This window comes from Plecotus auritus (assembly GCF_963455305.1).
Source record: "Plecotus auritus genome assembly, chromosome: 8".
In the NCBI taxonomy this organism is placed as follows: Eukaryota; Metazoa; Chordata; class Mammalia; order Chiroptera; family Vespertilionidae; genus Plecotus; species Plecotus auritus.
The window spans coordinates 72,690,042-72,712,201 of record NC_137782.1 but is presented as its reverse complement, the minus strand read 5'-3'; the positions used below and the strand labels follow the sequence as shown (position 1 = coordinate 72,712,201).

General features: G+C 42.0%; 1 protein-coding gene across 15 annotated transcripts in view; it reads right to left on the bottom strand.

The window, feature by feature from the left end:
- PLCB4 (phospholipase C beta 4) overlaps positions 1–22,160 on the bottom strand; it is a 400,050-nt gene that overhangs the window by 118,748 nt on the left and 259,142 nt on the right. For all 15 annotated transcript variants that reach the window (XM_080683992.1, XM_080683985.1, XM_080683990.1 and 12 more), the window contains 3 exons: positions 13,501–13,581; positions 12,146–12,205; positions 10,772–10,915 (listed from right to left, as the gene is read on the bottom strand). In XM_080683992.1, the coding sequence (XP_080540118.1) occupies positions 10,772–10,915; positions 12,146–12,205; positions 13,501–13,581 (285 nt within the window). The remainder of the gene's footprint in view (positions 1–10,771; positions 10,916–12,145; positions 12,206–13,500; positions 13,582–22,160) is intronic.

Sequence of the window (22,160 nt, the reverse complement as noted above, 5' to 3'; positions counted from 1 at the left end):
AACTCCCTTCTTTTACTATTGGGGGATTAAAAAGCCCATATAGTGAAAATGATTTGTCCAAGTTTAGAATTCATCAAAAAATAACTCTTGGATGAAGAACTGAAGGAAATGAAAAAGGAACAGGTTTCTCATTCAAAATGACAATGAGGTGAACACATTAAGTATATATTAGCATTCACCTTCATGTAAGTACATTCATACTTTATGCTGGCTGATGTCTAGAGGTAAGGTTCTCAATGATCCACAGGCAGGCTTGTCATTTGGCACACACAGTATTTAAGAGACGAATATATCTATCAACCTTTTCATATCTGGAGATTTCATGTAAAAAATCCAGATATCCAGTATCTCATGGAAAAAGCACTGCTACCACCAAGTTAGCAACCTGAGGTGCATGTTCACATAGTTGGAAAATTGGCGGGAAGTAAGTGGGTGTTGTTCTCCCTCTACCATGGGCCACCCGCATGGTTATGTCTATGGTTATGGACACTCAACTCACTCAAGTCTACACAATCTCCCACTTGTCTTCTCCTGGCACTTTTTCATATTCACATCATCTCTCTGGCTCCTATAGGCATCTGAGTTCCCAACTTCTGGTCTAAAGGAATGACAGCTTTTGGTGCTACAGAGATAAAGACATCATTTCAGAATTCAGAGAGTGCCACCATGGATGAGACACTGGAAGTACTGGATTCTGGGGCAGATGGTGTTGCAAGAGTAGGTTGAGAACCAAGGCAGCAAGAGAGATGAAAGGTGGTTGTTGGAAGCCAAGGAGACAAGTTTCACCCACTCCACAGACCCCATTCCACAGACTCACTGATGAACGCAGCCCTCCCAAGACAGAGAGTTGGATGTTCTCTACATTCAACCCAGCAATAAAACATACGAACCACGTTATCTCTATTTGGCAAGAAAACACCTAGGTGGGCCGGTATTTATGAACTTATGAACTCACAACCACTCATCTGCTCTGATTCATAGCTCTGTCCTTAATAAAGAAAGTGTTTTACGGCCCCTCACTGATTTGTTTCTAACGAATTCAGAATATTTGAAAGAAAACCAAATGAAACAAAAAAATGTCAACTTTCAGACTTGGAAACACACACACACACACACACACACACACACACACACACACACACACCACACGTACACCATCCCAGACTTGAGCATCCAAAAAACCGAAGGCTATTGGGGCTGGGGTGAGAGATGGGAAATTCAGATTTATATTTAGCTAGTTAGCATCTAGCAGGCATTGGCTCAGGAGAGGTTGGGCAGCAGATGGGAAAGTTAACGTAAGTTCTTCAAGGCTTCTGCCAGGGAAGCAGGATATAAATGCTCCTTACTGAGCTTTTTTGCAGGGCAGTGGTTCTTAAAATTGAGTGTGCATGCAATCACCTGGAGGGCTAGTTAAAACCCGGTTACTGACTCAGCAGGGCTGGGCAAGGCCTGAGAACCTGCATCTCTAATTCAGTTCCCAGGTACTGCTGGAGCTGCTGGTCTGGGGACCACACTTGGAGAAGTACTGGCATATATAACAATATTAAAACTGCATTGCAAGAAATAGCATTTCAACAGAGGATGCTTTGAAACAAACCTATCTCTAGAGTGATGGAAATATTCTTTTAAATAGTGCTTTTTGTGTTTTTATTTAGTGAATTCTTATCAACGGCTAGGCTGGTGAAATATACAGGTCTAGAGATTTCCCTGCATGCTGCAGTCAATCAATTTGGTAAAAATTTGTTTGGGTTCAAAATTGTTGTGCTATTTGGACTAAATCCATTTGTATGCTAAGCCAATGGGACTCAAACTTCATCCAGCATCAGAATTACCTGGGTGAATAACCTGCTAGTTAACACAGATTACTGGGCTCCACCCCCAGAATTTCAGATTCATGAGATTCCACACCCAGAATATCAGATTCATCAGGCTCCACCCTCAGAATTTCATATTCTTCCAAAGTTCCAGCAGAGAGAATTTGCTTCTTTAGGAAGCTTTTGGTGAGGCCTCTGGTCTGATCTCTTTGAGTAGCTGCATGCTTGACTATGCGCAGAGAAATTAGTTGAGGAGAGGAAGGCTCTGCAGGGTGTTAGCAAAGCCAGTAGGAGGGATTCACTAAATAGTGAACTTGATTGTTTTTCTTTTCTTTTTTAAATATAGTTTATTTCAGAAAGGAAGGGAGAGGGAAAGAGAGATAGAAATATCAATGATAAGAGAATCATTGATGGGTAGCCTCCTGCATGCCCCCTACTGGGGATCAAGACCATAACCCAAGCTTCTGACCTGACTGGGAATCAAACCCTAAACTCCTGGTTCATAGGTCAATGCTCATCCACTGAGCTATGCCGGCCAGGCGTGAACTTAATTGTTTTTCAACAAAACAAAGAATAAATCCTTTCTCCAAGAACCATTATAGTAAGCCTTCCACTCAACATACTCCAAGTTCAGCAAAGCGATTTTGACATTCAGCCCAATATACTAAAATAAGAATTCATTACCTGTAATAAACTACCTGACTTTATCTTTCTTGTATACAAAAAGAACATGCAACGTTTTTCTAATTTAATTTCTATAGTTGTTATTCACCCACTTATGTGACGACTTACTTGGTTACAAAGCATAATTATGGAGCTCGTCAAATATTTACAACTGCATAAAGTAGAATGAGGAATCATCTAACTCAATTCAGATCTTTGCATTTTGATACTAATAATGGCAGCTTATTTTTGTCATCAAAGGGAAATGCAACTTGGTATAAAATAACAGGCTTATTTGTGGATAATTTAAATGAGCGTTACATTTCAGGCTTATGGACTGTGACTGCGATTCCAGCTTGCTGTGCAGCACCAGCTGTAACTTCATGAAAAACGTCTGAACCCCTTTCAGCTCCCCAAAGACCAAAATTGTTAAAGCAAGTTGCATTCTAAGACAGAACAAATACATGGGAGAAACTGAGTTGCTTTTCTAACCAAAGAAAGTTAACATGTTCACTATTATTTGCACAGTGTATGGTAACAGTGGGCAAAGAGATAAGTGTGGGCCCAGGAAAAAAAAAAAAGCTACATCACAGCTTAGAAAAAAAATTGAAAAATGCCTTTTTCATGTGGCTGCTTTTATTCATAGGTATTTTAAGCCACATGACCAATGAGACTCACCTATTACCCACAGACACACTGAGTTTGAGGAAAAAGTGCCAGTAATTTGTTAGCAAGTCCTTTTAACAGAGGGCTTAAGGAGAGGAAATGAGAGCTAAGTTTTATACTGAAGCGACAGGAAGAAATTAGGTAAGCAGAAAATAATGATCTAAATTGGAAAGAGGCCAAGACGCCAGGGTTAAAACATCCAGTCTTGTCCTGGTTCTCAGCAGCTGTCCCATTACATCCTGAAAAGTGACTCTAAAAATAACACCGTGGAATCCCAGGCCTTTCTGACTATTGCTAACTCACATGTTCTCATTCTTCTTGTCCAAAGATCACTTTCTTAGCTTTCTGAGAGCTAAGCCGTAAAAAACTTGAGGTGTACAGCACTAAGGGTTATACATATTCATCACCTGGGTTAGAATTTGTTGATTCAGTCAACATAAAGAGCTAAAAAAAACAGGTATCCATTAAGCACTTGTTAAATGTTGAGCATTGACCGTTCTCGATGTTGGGGATGAAGCAAGTAACAAAAACATTGCTCTCCCTCATGTGGAGGGAAGAAGACAATGGATGAGTATATGTATATGGTATATAACAGTGATCAGAGCTATGAAGAAAAATAAAGCAAGATAAGGAGGTAGGAAGTGCGGGGAGTAGGGGAGGTGGGGAGATGGGGAGTTCCCACTAAGGTGATATTCAGCAAAGTTCTGAGAAAATGTGAGGGAGAAAACATACTGGGGAAAGAGTATGTTCCAGACAAAAGGAACAGCACGTGCAAAGTCCCTGAGGTTAGAAAGAAATACAAGGAGGAAAAGGGAGATAAAGATAGAAGGGAAAAGAAATAAGAATCAGTTCTTGCCGGGCCTCATAAGCCTTGGAGGGTTTTGAGCAGTGGAGTGATATGATCTGGATTACATTTTAATAACATGGCTCCAGCTGCTATTTTGAGACTAGACTTAAAGGGTCCAGGCTACAGTTAGGGGAGAAACAATACTGGCTGTATTGTGCTTGTAGTCATGGCGGTGGTGAAAAGCAGCTAAATTCTAGCCCTGGCAGGTTTGGCTCAGTGGATAGAGCATCACCCTGTGGACTGAAGGGTTTTGGGTTCGATTCCAATCAAGGGCACAAGCCCAGGTTGCAGGCTCGATCCCCAGTGGGGGGCATGCAGAAGGCAACTGATCAATGATTCTCTCTCATCACTGATGTTTCTATCTCTCTCTCTCCCTCTCCCTTCCTTTCTGAAATCAATAAATACACACACACACACACACACACACACACACATATATATATATATATATATATATATATATATATATATATATGTATTAAAAAAGCAGCTAGATTAGCTGTGGGCAAACTACGATCCCGGTGGGATCGGGCCTAAACAGGCAGTCGACATCCCTTTCACAATCCAGGACGGCTGGCTCCCAACTGCTCACCTGCCTGTCTTCCTGATTGCCCCTAACTGCTTCTGCCTGCCAGCCTATTCACCCCCTAACCATTCCCCTGCCAGCCTGATTGATGCCTAACTGCTCCCCTGCCAGCTGTTTACTCCTAACTGCCCTCCCCTGCTGGCTTGATCACCCCCAACTGCCCTCCCTTGCAGGCCTGGTCCCTCCCAACTGCCCTCCCCTGCTGGCCATCTTGTGTCCACATGGGGGCAGGATCTTTGACCACATGGGGGCAGCCATCTTGTGTGTTGGAGTGATGGTCAATCTGCATATTACTCTTTTATAAGATAGGATATATATATATATATATATATATATATATATATATATGTATACACACACACACACACACACACACACACACTAGAGGCCCGGTGCACGAAAATTTGTGCACTCGGGCGGGGGGGTGGTCCCTCAACCCAGCCTGAGCCCTCTTGCAGTCTGAGACCCCTCCGAGGATGTCCACCTGCTGGCTTAGGCCCACTCCCGGGGAATCAGGCCTAAGCTGGCAGTCAGACATCCCTCTGGCAGCCCAGGGAGCGGGCCTAAGCCACAGCTGGACATCCTTAGGGCTGCCAAGGAAGCGGGAGAGGGTCCCGCCACCATGGCTGTGCTCACTGCCATCAGCCTGGCTAGTGGCTGGGCGGAGCCCCCCCTGTGGAAGCGCACTGACCACCAGGGGGGAGCTCCTGTGTTGAGCATCTGCCCCCTGGTAGTCAGTGCGCGTCATAGGGACTGGTCATTCCCGGGGGTTCCGCCTTTAGGGTCAATTTGCATATTACCCTTTTATTATGTAGTATATATAAATATATATATATATATGATTTCATATATATGATTTCATATATATATATATATATATATCAGAGAACATCTTTGGGAACTAGATGCACAAGGAAGGTCAAATGGCCTGCTCAAGGTCAGGAAAGCTTCCTCGGTGGGAGAGTGGGTCCTCCATGTGAGAGTTGGTGCTCCATGGGGAGTGCACGGAGTTGAAAGTTGGCCCATTCGCCTGGATTAAATACTTGGCTAAGTGATTTTTTCCCCAAATAGTCAGATCTTAAGTGTCATAAGAGCCTAGGAATTAAGAACAGATTCAAGCATCTCTTAGGATAAATACTGCTAAGCAAGTTCTATACTAGCTATTTTCTTAACTTATATCTTTCTGGTCAGACCAAGACTTTTCAGATGTTCATAAAACAAGCAAAACACCCTGAGTGCTGAACTCTCAGTTGGTGAGCTACTCTCCAGTATGTTGTGTGCCCTTTTGCTTCCACCTTGCACGCTTACCATGAGTTACTTATGTCTGTTTCCAAACAGCTTTATATACTAGTCGTTTGAGAAATTACATGTACCACCCAGCCAATATGGCACAGTGGTTGAACCAGGAGGTCACGGTTTTATTCCTGGTCAGGGCATATGCCCAGGTTAAGGGCTCTATTCCTAGTAGGGGGATGTGCAGAAGGCAGCCAATCAATGATTCTCTCTCATCATTGGTGTTTCTATCCCTCCCTTTTCCTTCCTCCCTGAAATCAATAAGACTATATTTTTAAAAAATTACATGCACCAATGAAGCATGCTTGTGAAAAGGAGAATGTTGTTTCTCTAGTTAAATACTTTAGAAAGCTTCTTTAAAGGCAAGGTGCTAAAATATTTTTTTCTTTTTAAAAAATATATGTTTATTGATTTCAGAGAGAAAAGGAGAGGGAGAGATAGAAACATCAATGATGAGAGAGAATCATTGATCAGATGCCTCCTGCACATCCCCCACTGGGGATCGAGCCTACAACCCAGGCATGTGCCCTTGACCAGAATTGAACCCAGGACCCTTCAGTCTGAAGGCCAATGTCTGAGCCAAACCAGCTAGGGCAAAAATATTTTTTCTTAAACTCCATGTGAGCAAGACAACTAAATGAGAGGAAAACAAGTCACTCTCTTTCTTACTTATATTGCTTCATGGTGTCTTCGAAGTCTCAGTTCTACTTTCAAAAAACCAAACTGGATATTTCAGGAGATGCATTATAGATGAGGTACAGAACAAACAAATACATTGACCCCAGTCAACAGACTCATACTGAATGAAAACACTTCAGCCCTAACATTAAAAAACTGACCAACAATTGAGTCACATTTATATGATTCAAGTTAAAATAAAGTGTTTAAGGCATGTATGTGTTACTTTAAAAAAGGATGACTTGCTTTAACTGACTTTTGTGATAAACTGACCAGGAATACATCTGGCTAAGAGGGCAGTTAGCCTATTCCATGAGCCATGATTCTAGGCTCCTAAGCTGTGTTCATGTTAGAGTGGTACCACAAGGTGTCACAACTCCATTTCAGGTACTCAAGGAGATCTCCACATTTCTCAGTTGCTCTGATTTAATACGTGAATTTTGCTATCCTTTTGACCTGAGGTAATTATATCTGTGTGTATTTTACACACATCCTGTCACTCTGATGGGTTGTGTGTTCTGTTAGGGATGATAACACATACAGAGGAATAGGAACAAAACTGCAGTGATGGGGAAATGCTGTCAGTGATGGAGGCAGTAAGTATTATGATCTGGATCAGTGGTTGGCAAACCGCGGCTCACAAGCCACATGCGGCTCTTTGGCCCCTTGAGTGTGGCTCTTCCACAAAATACAACGTGCAGGTGTGCACGTACAGTGCAATTGAAACTTTGTGGCCCATGCGCAGAAGTCGGCTTTCGGCTCTCAAAAGAAATTTCAATCGTTGTACTGTTGATATTTGGCTCTGTTGACTAATGAGTTTGCCGACCACTGATCTGGATTAATACAGGTAAATTTTGCCCTAGCCGGTGTGGCTCAGTGGATAGAGCATCGGCTGCGAACTGAAGGGTCCCAGATTCAATTCTGGTCAAGGACACATGCCCGGGTTGTGGGCTCAATCCCTAGTAGGGGCCCATGCAAGAGGCAGCCAATCAATGATTCTCTCTCATCATTGATGTTTCTCTCTCTCTCTCCCTCTTCCTTCCTCTCTGAAATCAATAAAAAATATACTTAAAAAAATACAGGTAAGTTTAAAACCAGGAAGTGGGCAAGGTTATCCACATACATGTGTACATACTGAAAAAAACTTTCAGTATCTTCATCAAGTGTCCACAACCAACAGGGCATGTTCTAATATGGCCTGTCTAGTTTGGATAGTGAGATTTATACTTATACATCACATTATTAATAAAATATAACATTTCTAGTAACAGTTTCCAGAAACTGAAACATTTCGTTTCTTTTATAAGAGCAGGCTTACAGAGTACTGAGTTTGAATTGAAAATCCAATACAGAATTATATAATAGTCCTTACTTTTTTGACTAGTTAATGTTAAATTTCCGTGGACATAACACTAGAAAAAAATCTTATCTTTAAGTATATACCCCCTGCCTCCAACATACACACATATGCTACCTACTCATGAGTACAGATTTCAGAATATGGTTCCTAAACAAAATGGACCAAAACTGACCGCAATCAAACCAGGAAAGGCAAGATAGTTATGGGATTTACTGAATGGAGCCATCTTCCCAGGCTGGGACTGGCTCTGGGCATGACTGGAGTGCATAGCATCATGTGGAAATCAGAAGGCCTACTTTCAAGCTGTACTTTGGCCAACCCTGATGTGTAGTCTTACATGAGTTCTTTTAACCCTTTGACTTCATCTCCTCATCTGAAAAATGAGGAGTTCCATTTCCAGCTCTAAAGTTCTGTGGCTCTGTGCTCATACAGCTAACACATGAGAAAGGCAGTGCAGGAAGCACTTTCCATGTAATAAACACAATCCTAAGAGCAGAGATTTTGATATTATTCCCATTTTATAGTCCAAGAAAATGAGGCACAGAGGCAAATGTGTGTCTAAGTCACACAGCCGAAGAGCAAGGGTTAGAGCCCAGTTAACCTGGTCCCAAAGCCCATATGCTTATGCTTACATCTAGTCATACTGTTTTTTTGTAATATGTCGAGTTGACAAAAGCCAGGAAACAGGTCTACAGAAGAGTCATTTTGCAAAATTTCAGGTGGCTAAATATCTGGATGTGAGTAACAAGCCTTTTTTCATGGTTGGTCAGCATGGTCTTCTAGGACTGAATGTTGCTCTGGCAAATAGCAACTAAAAAGGCCTCTGTAGCACAGATGCAGGCGTGAACTACAAGTAGCAGGAACAACGTTTGTTTAGATCAGCAGGGTTCCAGAAACCATTCAGACTAAGTGTCGATCTGAGCAAAATAATAAAAGAACCTGAAGGCACTGCAAAATCTATTCTCCCAAAGCAGGTGACCTGGAACAATAGCACAAAGCCAACAAAACCACCACAAGCAAAGGCTCTGAGGTCACATGGAGCGTCCATTCCTGGCTCCAAAGATAAGAGGCCAGCCAGGAGCGTCTCAGAATTCACTGCACTTAGGAGTCACCCGAAGATTCTGGATCAATGCATCTGGTGGGCCTGTGACTTTACTGTGGTGAAGCCCCTGCTGCTGGGCTGTGGCCCACATGGAGTGAGGGTTGAAGAGCCTTTATAGCCTCAGAATCTGCAGAACTAAACTCTGCCACCAATTAACTCTGGGTCCAGGGTTGTCTTCTAATTTCAGTTTCCTCCAATAATCTTACGTACATTCCCTTCTAGCTCAAAACTTTGATGTTTCTAATGATGGCCTTTATCATTCCACTCTGAACTGAGTCTCTACTTGTAATATCAATGGGAAAATGAATGCCTCCTGCATCTCCAAACTCAGGTCTCAATAATGGGATAGCAAAGGCTTAGGCCTCTTCACACATATAGAAAGATAATGGGAGCTTTGTTCAGAGGTAAAACACCTTGAAAACAAATAACTTGCAGAAAAGTAACTTAAATTTGAAGCTTTCTATTTCATTAGCCAAAATCTCTTCAACATACTCGCTTGCCAGGGCAATGACATGCTGGCAATGACGTTAAAAGATGGGTCATAACCCAATACTTTAGAAACTTATGGGGGATAAGCTTGGATATCTTAACCAACTCTACCTGCACTGCCCATCATGATAGCCACTAGCCATGTGTAGCTACTAAGCACTTGAAATACAGCTAATTTGAAAACACACATTACATTCCAAAGACTTAGTATGAACAGAAGAATGTAAGATATTGTCATTAATAAATTTTGTATCAATTTCATGTTAAAATGATACTAGGTTGGATATATTGAGTTAAATGAATTATTTCACTGAAATTAACTTCACTGTTCCTTTTTGCTTATTTACTGTAGCTATTAGATACAATTAAAAAATTTTTTTATTGATTTCTGAGAGAGGGAGGGAGAGGGAGAGAGATAGAAACATCAGTGATGAGGGAGAATTATTGATCGGCTGCCTCTTGCACACCCCCTACTGGGGATCAAGCCCACAACCCAGGCATGTGCCCTGAGCAGGAATGGAACTGTGACCTCCTGGGTCACAGGTTGATGCCCAACCACTGAGCCACGCTGGACGAACACTGCTAGACAAATTTAAATGTAATCTGTTGCCTGCATTATAGTTCTACCAGGCCCATGGTCGGCAAACTGCGGCTTGCAAACCACATGTGGCTCTTTGGCCCCTTGAGTGTGGCTCTTCCACAAAATACCACGGCCTGGGCGAGTCTATTTTGAAGAAGTGGCATTAGAAGAAGTTTAAGTTTAAAAAATTTGGCTCTCAAAAGAAATTTCAATCGTTGTACTGTTGATATTTGGCTCTGTTGACTAATGTGTTTGCTGACCACTGTTAGGCAGTGCTGATCTAGGCCCTGGCTACTCACACTGTGGTTCTCAGGCCAGCAGCAACCACATCAACTGGGAGAGCTCATTACAAAGGGAGAATTTTGTCCCCACCTCAGAACTAGTGAATCAAAATATGCATTTTAACAAAATCCCAGGTGATTCCGGTGCACATGCCCGTTTGAGGCGCCGGGTTGGTTTTTCCTGCAGGAGGTATTTGGGTTGTTGATGTACATGAGTGGCATGCTCAACGGGTATTGTGCTTTGCTGAATTTTCTATAGCAATATTCCAGCAGGGCAATGGAAACAGTTTTTAAAAATTGAAATCATTATACAATTAAAAATATATATCAAAATTATATTATATATAAAACAGTCCCTGTACCACATATATACGTATGGGGGGAGGGAAGGAGGCTGGTTCACTGGGGCTACCTTAGTGACTTCTGGATTTTCAGCCACCATGTAAGTGAAACTGATGTTCACCAGGTCTGTACCACTGCAGACACAAACTATCCGCCCTTCCAGATCATTTTCTGATTTTCCAACAGCTTCGAGAGCAGCCAGGATTTTTGGGTCCTGTAGAGAGGTGTACAAATGAAGGAAATATGTTAGATCACAGAGAATGGAGGACACAGGTACAAAGAAGACACATTTGACAAAAAATATATATACATATGGGAAATGTGCGTGTGTTTTGTTTTGTTTTTTTTTTCCTATCGGAAATGCATTATTCTGAAACTTGTCATGGTAAAAGCTACTAATACCACACAACTCATTTGGTAAGAAAGATACTAGAATGTCATTGATTTAGAAAACCAGGTGTGAGGGTCTTTATGAAGGACCTGGAATATGGCCACGGGAGAAAAGGCTCTGACGGGCACTTGATTGCATCCACAGAGACCATGGGGGTCTCTCCCCAGGGGACAGTCATTGAGGTTTCATACAAATAAGCGCAGTAATGCCAGGACCAGCAAGGCGGGTTATTCAAACATGAGATTAAGTCCTTTAGCCTGGACACAGGGAGGAGTGTGCTCATCTCCAGAAGCACGGCACCCTCATTCGGAATGAAGACTGTGCAAGTAAATAAAACTAGGAAATAAAACAGTGTCTTTAAAGTCCTTGAAAGGAACTCAGTAGGAAGCACCAATATAGCTAAGCAGAAATTTTAAATAACACAAAAGTGGATAGCTTTACAAAAAAAAACAAGTTTCGAACATCATTTTGTTTTGAATATCTAAAACCTGCAGGGCTATTATGGAGAAGTGAATAAACACTGTGCTAGAATATTCTTGAAAAAAAAAAGTATTTTAAATTCCTAGTACCACTGTGCAACAATTTCTTATTCAAACAATCAGTCACTGGGAAGACGGCTGATTTATGCACTCTGTCATTTTTTTTTTTTTCTCTCTCAGAGGCCAACCGATCCTTCAAGGTGAGGCAAGGTCTGCACGCACAAGTGCACAAATGTGGGACTACTAAAGCCATTTACATTTCCACATCAACCACAGGGCAGTAGTGACTCACTCACTGCTTGCTAAAACAGGGTGGGGAACTTGCAAGTAATTTATTAGATGTTGATATCATGCAAGGGGCTTTGCTTTTAAGGGTTAATAACATTTCTAATATAACTAAACACAATCCAAGTCACCCAACGGTTATAGATGAGAAGATTTCTAAACTGACAGTTCTTAATTCCCAGCTGGTGATTTGGGGGCAGTAACTGGGAGGTTAAACAGTATTCAGGAGACCATTTCCAATCTAAGTAAGTCTGCATTTAGAAGAAGAGCAAACACCAATCACAGGTACCTTTGGTGTGGCTCCCAAACGAATACTGTTGATGAGGGAGCATTCTAGCACTTGTCCTTCCTGAAAAGAGAGAATAGTACAGCAGTGAGCCTAAATTATGGTAGATCTATGGCACAGACAGGTGAAGACAATGTTGATTAGAGTAAGGTAGAAGAGTAAGTAAACAACAACAACAATAAATAATTTGTAGAAACATTGTTTCTTTCTCTTTCTCTCTCTCACACATACACACACACAGGAAAGCAACTCTGAATATTTATAAAATGTTTTCAAAACGCTGTTGCTTTTTTACATATAAAGTGAATGTATTATATCATCTATATATATAAAAGCCTAAGTGACCATCGCAACCGAATGGACAACCGAATAGGCTGCATGGGGTGACCAGGCCAGCAGGGGGGGCAGTGAGGGGCAACCAGGCTGGCAGGGGAGCAGTTGGGGGTGACCAGGCTGGCATGGGGGGCAGTAAGGGGTGACCAGCTGGCAGGAGGGCAGTTAGGGGCAACCAGGCCAGCAGGGGGGAGGGGCAGTTGAGTGCAACCAGGCTGGCAGGAGGGCAGTAACGGGTGACCAGGCTGGTGGGGGGGGGATGGTTGGAGACAACAAGGCCAGCACGGGGGGCAATAAGGGGTGACCAAGCAGGCAGGCAGGTGAGCAGTTAGGAGCCAGTGGTCCCGGATTGTGAGAGGGATGTCCGACTGCCGGTTTAGGCCTAAACCAGCAGTCGGACATCCCCCGAGGGGTCCCGGATTGGAGAGGGTGCAGGCTGGGCTGAGAGGACCCCCTCCCCCCCACATCCATGCACGAATTTCGTGCACCAGGCCTCTAGTTCAATATATGGGTATACATGAAATGTTAAGTGGGAATAATGCTAACTTATATATAACTCCAATGCTACTTTTCTTAAATTCAGCTAAAAGATTCACTAAATGTGTACCCTGTGCCATGCACTGAGTTAAGCCCCGCGATGTGACCAGCTGCACGTGGTCTTCTGCACCTTTGAGATTTCAGCTTGAACAGCTCTTTTTCTGGGAAACCTAATTCCTATGATTCAATCAGACCTGCCTGTCTTAAGCTCTTGTAGCAGCCTGACCTTTCCTTTCACAACATTCAATGACTTGTACCTTTTTTTTAATGCCCGACTTTGCTCCTAGACTGGAATCTATGAGGGCTAGGATGATGGCCTGATCGCCACTGTATTCCCAATGCCTGGCATTGGAAGCAAATTCTAAGAACCCTGAATAAATGAATAAACATAGGTCCATACCGTCAAGATGTACTTGTGTACTCATTGAGAAATAAACTTATTTCACTCAGACAGCAGAAAAGAACAACTTGGTGTTCCTGGGCCATACCTTGCCTTCACTTTTCCAGGTCAGAAAGAAGCCAAACTCATCCACTTTGAAGAGGCAGTTGGGTTCAAACACAAAGGATTCCTGTTAAAAAGAAAGAAAGGTATTGATCTGCATGACTGACACCATTTTGAATCTAATAAAAATGGTCTTTTAGCTTTAACAAAGGAAAATGAGAAATCACCCTTTTGTATCTTAACCACATTTCTTATAATATTATGGAATGTTTTCATTCACATTTGTATCGAGATGAGAGACTGATCAATTTCATGAAGCATCTTCCTCTATAGAAACTTTAGGAACAAAATATACTCATGTCCTGATGGTCACAGGGAAGAAAGTTTCTCTAAGGCCTTGGAAGAAGAGCTCCCAGAAGGAAGGACTCCCAGGTTCCAGCCCACTGCTCCCCCATCACACCAGAGGGCTCACTGCCGTACCCAATATAATGTCAAAAACAGGAGATTATTTTTTTTGAAAGTCATTTATTTTTTTCTTTTGGGTCTGCACAATTCAGTATTCAGATGTCTACTCAGAAAACTGCCAAGATTTTTGCTGTTATATCCAACCTCGCTTGGTGTCCTGTAAACTAGGACTTGGGCAGCACTGTGAGCTCCTCACAGGGTAGTCCTTGGACCAGCAGCATCAGCATCACCTGGGAGTCAAGTGAATTGTAGAATCTAGGACTTCAGCTCAGAGGGACTGAATCAGTCTTCGGAGTGGGGCTAAGGAATCTGTTCCAACAAGTCCTGCAGGTGGTTTTGGGTGCACAATAAAGTTTGAAAACCTCTGCTGTGGACTTTGACATCAGAAATTCTGGTGAATACTACAGAATCAAAATTTAAATCAAAAAGAATGCTAGCCAAATGCAAGGGTCCCAGAGCAGCTATGCTGTACTTGCCAAAGGACTCCTGATCTTGAGTAAGAAATCACCATTGTACTCAAGAACAGGAAAATTCTTTGTCAATGAGAGAAAAAGGGTGCTCAGGTAGTGAGCCCAGATGCCCTCTTGACTTCTGTCTTGATTACTACACCAAGAATTGGCAACCATGTGTCAACAAATCCACACAGTCTTCTCATAATCTAAAAAACTTGTCCTAGCCCTGGCTGGTGTGGCTCAGTTGGTTGAGTGTTGTCCATGAACCAAGAGGTCTCCAGTTCCATTTCTGGTCAGGGCACATGCCCAGATAGCAGGCTCTATCCCCAGGGGGGTGGGGGGCATGTAGGAGGCAGCCAATCTGTGTTTCTCTATAGCATTGATGTTTTTCTCTCTCTCCCTCTCCTTTCCTCTCTCCCTAAAAGCAATAAAAACATATTAAAGAATAAATAAAAAACTTGTCCTAAATTATTACATCTCCAGCAATAAGGAACCTGTCTGGCAAACACAGATCAAGGAAGCCTTGAAACAAAGAGTACTTATAGGATTAAGATTTTTAAAGGCAGTTCAGACTCTTAGCTTCACCTGTTAAAACATATCTTTCTAAATTTCAGGGAAGCAGCAACATGCCTCAAGGTAAATCCAATGTCAAGACTCTGGGCTATCATACACTGACAGAAATTTAGAGTCCTGTAAGCCATAAACAAAGCCAGCCTTCCCATTTGTTTGGGTGGTTTTCTGACAGATGAAGAATTATCATACATATTTCTGTACCAGGCACAGCTAGGAACTGTAGTCATAGCAATGAATAAGATAAAGGAAGGGGCATGGTATGCCCTTGGTCTTTGGAATCCAAACCCATTTCTGACATTTATTTAACTTACTAGAAAGACCCTTTCTAAATCTCAGAATCCTGGTTCAATAAATGGAAGTATTTACACCTGCCTGTCAGGCTTGTTGTGGGAATTCAATGAGATGGTCAATGTACTTAATACACAGTTACAATTCAGCAAGGGGTAGCAAATTACTAACAGTATGAAATTGCCAATCTGTGATGTTTTTTGATCCACACAGTGGCTCTTTTGTATGGCTCAATTTCTTAGGCAAGGCTTGACCCAGAAGTCGACCCTTTAGGTGGGTCTTAGAGAATGAGTAGAGGTAGCCAAGGTGAAGCCGGAGGCCACGCTGAGGGGGCAGCCTTTGTAAAAACATGCAGGCTTGTCATGACACTGAGGACTTCTAAGGAGTTGGTGTGTTTAGAACATCTCAAGGGAGTGTCAGGGGATGAGTCTGGGCACATAAATACTAGACTAGACCAGGAAGGTTCTGACCACCATGCAAAAGCTATTAATATTAACCCAAAAGGCCATAGGGAGTCTTATATCATTGCTGGTTAAGAAATGAGAACTATCAACTGATTAAACTGAGAATTAACATATTTTAGGATACTTCCCATGCACTATTCTAACAGTGCCGAATGTTCGAAAGTATGTCCTGAATTGGTATTGACAGAGTAAGACCACAATGTATCAGCTACCATCTTTATTAATTTATGTGTACGCTATCCAATTCCAAATAAAGATTTGAGATGATCCATGAAATACATACGATGAATAAGAATGGGTTCCCAACTTATTTTGAGGTAGAACTTTCAGTTTCTTGGCCACCTTAACTGAAATAATGAATAATGATTTTTTTCTTTCTTCCTCTTTCAGTAACTCAATACCCACAGAGCTTATCAACACCACCTTGTGATTTTGATTCCTAACATCCCACTCTTGGACCATATCATATGATCTTTCCAGCCCGTCGCTCGACAGTCCTCATTCTCCTTTCTCTGATTTCTTTGCTACTTCCTATTCATTAACCCTGCCAATCTCTTACCATCAGACCTCTCTTTTTACTTCTGTCCCTGTCTAGCTTATTTCATGATCCAATAGTAAAATCATTTCCTCACAAACACTTTCAACTCCTCTGCTTCATTTTCTATTTTCTTGGCCAAAAAAAACTGAAAGTCTATCCTATCCATATTTTATCACTGAACGTGATAAAGAAAATCACAAAACTGGATTGTCTGGATTTAGTTTAAATTCAAGATTACAGCGTAGGGAATATAGTCAATAATATTGTAATGACTATATATGGTGTCAAGGGAGTACTAGACTTACCAGGGAGGTTACTTCATAAGTTATAAAATGCCTAACCACTGTGCTGTACACCTGAAACTAATATAGTTTTGAATGTCAGCTATAATTAAAAAATAAAATAATAATTAATTTGGAAAATAAATTCAAGATTACAAGCTTCGAATGGATAGTCAACAATGACTTTCTACTTTTAACTCTTTCTTAAAAGGTTCCTCACTCTTTGAAAGGGCTATTTCACTGCAGCCAATTACCATGGTTTACTGAGTAAAAGAAACCCATCAGATGAGAACTTTTCTCCTTCTTCCTTCCTAATTAAGCATGCTTTCTGCCAACAAAGGTAATCCTTCCACTTCTGCTCCAGGTTCAATCCTCTTCCAGATTCCAACCTCTTTCACCCACAAAAAATGTCAGTCCTTTATCACCACCCAACACACATCATTTTTAATCCCTATTAGATCATTTCTAACAGCACACAAATATGTTCTAGCTGTTCCCACTTCATCCTTCATTTACTACCTCATGTCTCCAATCCATGTTAGGGCATAAGATCTTGAAAAAAAAAATGTGTCTATACTCCCTGTTTCCACTACCTCTCTTCTATACCATCTTTGACCAATTTCATCTGCCTTCCATTTCCTGTAAAACTTCTCTGGCCAAGTTCACCATGACTCTCTCAAAGCCACATGCAATACACACTTTTCTCACCTCATTTGATCTCTAAGTGATTGACTATTCCCTTCTTCTTGAAACACTCTAATCTTGTCATCCTGATTGTGTTCCATTCTTTTAATCTCTTTTCCTTCTCTGCCCAACTTCTACATGTTCCCTAGGATTTGGTTCTGGGAATTCTCATTTCTACTGTGCTTCTACTTTTATTTAACCCCATGGGATTTGTTGATGACTCCCAAATTTATAATAGAAACCAAGTCCTCTCTGAGTTCCAAATTCAGACAGCTAACTCTCTATTTGACATCTCTACCCAAATGTTTCAAAATTAATATGTTCATAACTGAATTATTTATTCCCCACTCTCTCTCTCCAAGCCTCTCTATCACAAGATTTTCTTAGCTCAATACATATCACTAGTATCTACCCATTTATTGAAACTGAGTCATCCTTGACTTCCTTCATCCTTCCTTTACACTTCCAGTAACAAGTCTACTTCCACAGTAGTTTTCATATATATTTTATTCTATCTCTACCATCACTACCACCTTGGTGCAAACCATCATTCTCTCTCCCATGTATTGATCTTCCCATGTATACTTTTTCTTTCCACAGCAGCCAGATTGATTCTTTAAACTTTTTTTCAGTTCTTTAAAACCAGAATTCCCCTCATATTTAGATAAAACCCCAACTCCTTTCCATGGCCTGAAAGGTCCTTTATGATGTAGCTCCTAGAGACCCTATCTCATTCCGCTTTCTGATCTTTGTTCACTATAATCATCAGAGCCCTTCTTGAACTTCTCAAGTTCTTTTAGCCTTAAGGCTTTTGCACTTGCATTTGCACCAGTCCAGAAGTCTCTTCCCAGTGCCATTAGCATTAGCTGGCTCCTCTTCACCCTATAGGTCTTGCCTCAAGTATCCCCCATCAAAAGAGCTTTCTTTGGCCTCTTTAATAGGTTTCTCATCTTATTCTCTATTATAGTATCCTGATTATGTCCTTCTTTGTACTGAACACAGTCTTTAATTATTTTATTTCTTTGTTTACTGATGTATCACTTGGCTCACACACCAGAGTATAACCTCCTTAGGGGCACAGTCCTTGAAACTTTCTGGTACATATTTGTGTTCCAAGCACCTAGCATAGCAAAGGCACACTGAAACTAAATTTATGCACTGAGAAATGAAGTGAATATTTTTTTTGAAGAAAAAATTTCATAACAGGCCAGTATGTAAAACATAAGCAAGAAGTTACTGAAGTCCATGGTGTTGTACCAGGCCCATGGTGTTGTACCAGGGTCAGTCCTTGGAGGGCTGGCAAGCACAGATATACAAATACAAAAACAAAATGTTGAGGTTCTCTACTGGAAGGAAGGCGCACCAGTTTCAAATTCATACAAGTTCATCTTAGAGGTTGGGTGTGGCTCTGAGGCACCTCCTGGGAATCCTACTGGACCAGGAACACTGAACACATTACAAAGAAATACTTTTTGACATAAGAACTCTGGGCAAGGAGATGAAAAATAAGGCAAAAGAGCAAAGTAAGGAAAGAGTAAAAAAAGTTTTCAGAAATGCTTGTCAGAAGGCCCCACACAGTGAAAATAGGATGCCAATTCAGCTCTAGGTTTTCTAGCAACAAAAGCAAAAAAGGAAAAGATACTATTACCAGGTGCCCATATAATTCATAGATAAAACATATCAGATGTTGGGAGGGGCTATTGCCAGAACAGAAATTCTCCAGTGAGACCTCTAAGAAGTTCTGAGCAATTCTAAGTGCAAGGTTTCCAACAAAGCCCACCATGAGCTTGTCAACTGTGACTGGAAGATTCTCAGACCAAATGTGTTCAAACTACCCATGAAAATCAGAGAGCAAGTCTGAGGGTATGTGACAATCAGCTGCAAAAAGCTGAAACACAACCTATTTAGGTTTCCCTCCACCCCCACTAACAAACAGAAGGACATGACTTTCTGATGAGTAAAGACACAGAGTCTCTATTCTTTTTGTGTGTTTTTCTTTCTTTTTTCTTTACCTAACAGCAGTTTTAAATTTCACACAGATACCTACCGACCACAACTTGGGTTGTAGCCCAGTGACCATGTTGAGGCAATAAGTCCCCTTGTCTGAAAATTTTCTTTCAGACTTGGCAGGGCAAGGGAGAGCATAAAAGGGAGCTGGGCTCCTTCTCCTTTGCAAATCTGTGTTTTCCATGAACAAATGGTAATAGAACCCTCTGGTAAGGAACTTCGTTCAGGGGGCTCAGCATTTCAGTTCTCAGATAACTCAGTGAAAATTTGTCACAGTCACACTTTAGAACTCACGGTCTATCTAGTTCACTCATCCAGCCCAACCTACCTTTCCTTAGGCCACTGGGACAAAGGAGATGAAAGGGACAGGGGCTCCTTTGGTGTAACTATAGACAAGTTGGGGGTCAGGGAGCATTTTGTTTGAGAGAGACTAGAAAACTCACTTTTACTGGAATCACTGTAGCTAGAAGATACTTGTGCCTCCAGGGTCCCTGTGCTGAGGGGCCTAGGCCACTGTGGGCTTCCCGAGACACTTGCCCTAACACGTGCTATTTCAACACTCTTCAACATCACAATCTATCATTCAAAGATCCAAGCTCCTTTCAAAATGACAGACTACATTTCCCCCCTTTGTTTCAACTTTAAAGGTAATTTGGCTAAATAAAATTGAGTCCCATTTCTTGTTATAAGGAATGGCAGAGAACCTGGCAAGCAGAATATGCTGACAGAAGACAAGGGAAGTATTTGGGTGGGGTTTCTAGATAATAGGTAATTGATTTTATTTTTTTGATTTGTGGTTATTTCTTACCCTTTCACTACCACCGTCACCCCCACTCATTGTGAATGACTATTATCTTTCTACAGCATCATCAAGTAGGGGACAGCCAAGCCTAACAACCAGCTAGGGACAGGGATTTTGGACTAGCTAGTAAACGCATTAACTGCACTTTGTTTAAATGCTAGCTGTTGAGAGGCTCCTTTGTGCTTGTGGCTGCACCAGTAGATCAGGACGTAGACGGGAGTGAAATGCATGAGGATTTTCACAGTCCATCACAACACTCCTGCTTTCTGAGAAATAGGATCCTTCAAGGGACACCAGGTCCAGACCTTGTGGTTTATAGCTCCCGGGCTTGAATGCCAGTCTCCTCACCCGGCATCTGCTGGAGAAACTCACCAAGCTTCCTTTTTCCCATCTTAAACTGGGAAAACTGATGCCAACCTCACAAGCTATCAAAATTATCAAAACAGGCCTAAGTACCGGCGACAAGGTCAATGCTGAGCAAGTTGAGTAGTTACGAGAAAACATCCCAGTTATTATTTGAGGGCTATTGGACCAGGCATTTCACAAACACTAAATCTCATGGCATCCCTGCAAAATTTTGGACCAGATCAGCACTGTCCAGTAGATTTTTCAGGATGATGTAACTATGCCAGATTGGTGCAGCCCAACATGGTAGCTATGAGAGCCCCATGGGGCTGCTGATGCACTTGAAATGTGCCTAGTGAAACAGATGGGGTACATTTTTAATTTTCATTCATTTCACTTTAATAGTCACATGTGGTTAGTCATTACTGTATTGGACAAGGCAATTTTAAGGATTAAATTTTTTTTTTTGAAGAAGAGTAAATTCTTTAGAGCCATAGTTGATAAGGAACAGACCTGGGATTCAAACAGGTTTCTCTGATTCCAAAGCCTGTGTCTGTTCTACTTGGTCAACCTTGACAGATCCGGTTCCCCTCCACCTATCACCAACGGATTTTGGGATTGTCAGTAAATGAACACTGCTTTGGCAACCCCACCTTTGGGTAAACATGGGGCTCGTTTCCTGGTTTGATAAGAATTGAGTGGAAGAGAAAAGGACCTTGTGAAGGTTTGAGAGAGACAAGTGAAGTCTCAGTTAGGAAAAGGCCCCAGGGGTTTTATCAAGTATCATTAACGTTATAAACCACTCCCACCAAACCAGATGTGCCTGGTGTGGCCTCAGGACTGTGCAGGCAGGTGGTGTCTGGGCGAGAGTTAACCTACAGATCCCAGAGCTCCTGCTTCTATCAGATCCTGGAAACTAACAGCCCAAGAGGTGCCTTGTGGCCTATTTATTTCAGCTCTTCATTCCAGAGAAATTGGCTAAACTCTGTTTAGCAGATCCTTTTGGATTCTGCACACAAACTTTCCAGTTTGAATAGCAACATTTTTTTCAAGTTAAAACTAAAGCCCTTGGTGATGACTCTGCCGTCAGAATGATTTATGGACTGCTGTAACAGATGGACGCGGGTCCTGAAGTTGCTTTTCCTCTCATGGGTATGGTTTCCCCTTGGGAGGATCCAGAATGTTCATTCCATTTGTTAATCTCCCTTCTATTCACAGGGCTTGAGGTGACTGACACAGAGCTTCTCAGCTGTCCTTCTGTAGAGGAGCAGAAGGGCACTGGCCCTGGCTGTGGCCATGACCTTGGCATCCTGGACCCTTGTTATTTGCTATTTACCTTGTGTGAAGAAACCTTCACACAACAGAGAAGCATTTGCAGCTTTTGCATCCCTTTTCTTTGCCTTTGATTCTTTGAGCAGAGGTCCCTATCGGGTTAAGCCAGTGGTCGGCAAACTCATTAGTCAACAGAGCGGCAAACCGCGGCTTGCGAGCCACAGTTTGCCGACCACTAAATTAAGCTATAAACCCAATTTAATATAGACCCTTCCCTCCATATATAATGCTCAACCAGAACCCACAAGGGATTCTAGTTCTAGATCTAGCTTCCCAAAGGTCTGCTTCTGAACCACTGCGCCAGCTGTTACCAGCCAACGGGCACAGTGTTTACTAAGCGCCAGGCAGTGCTCTGAGCACTCTGTACACATTAACTTACCAACCGCGCAACACTCCTGTGAGGGAGGTACTATTATTCTTCCCATTTCACAGAGAAGGACATTGAGGCGTGGGAATGAAGGCTTCACCCAGTATT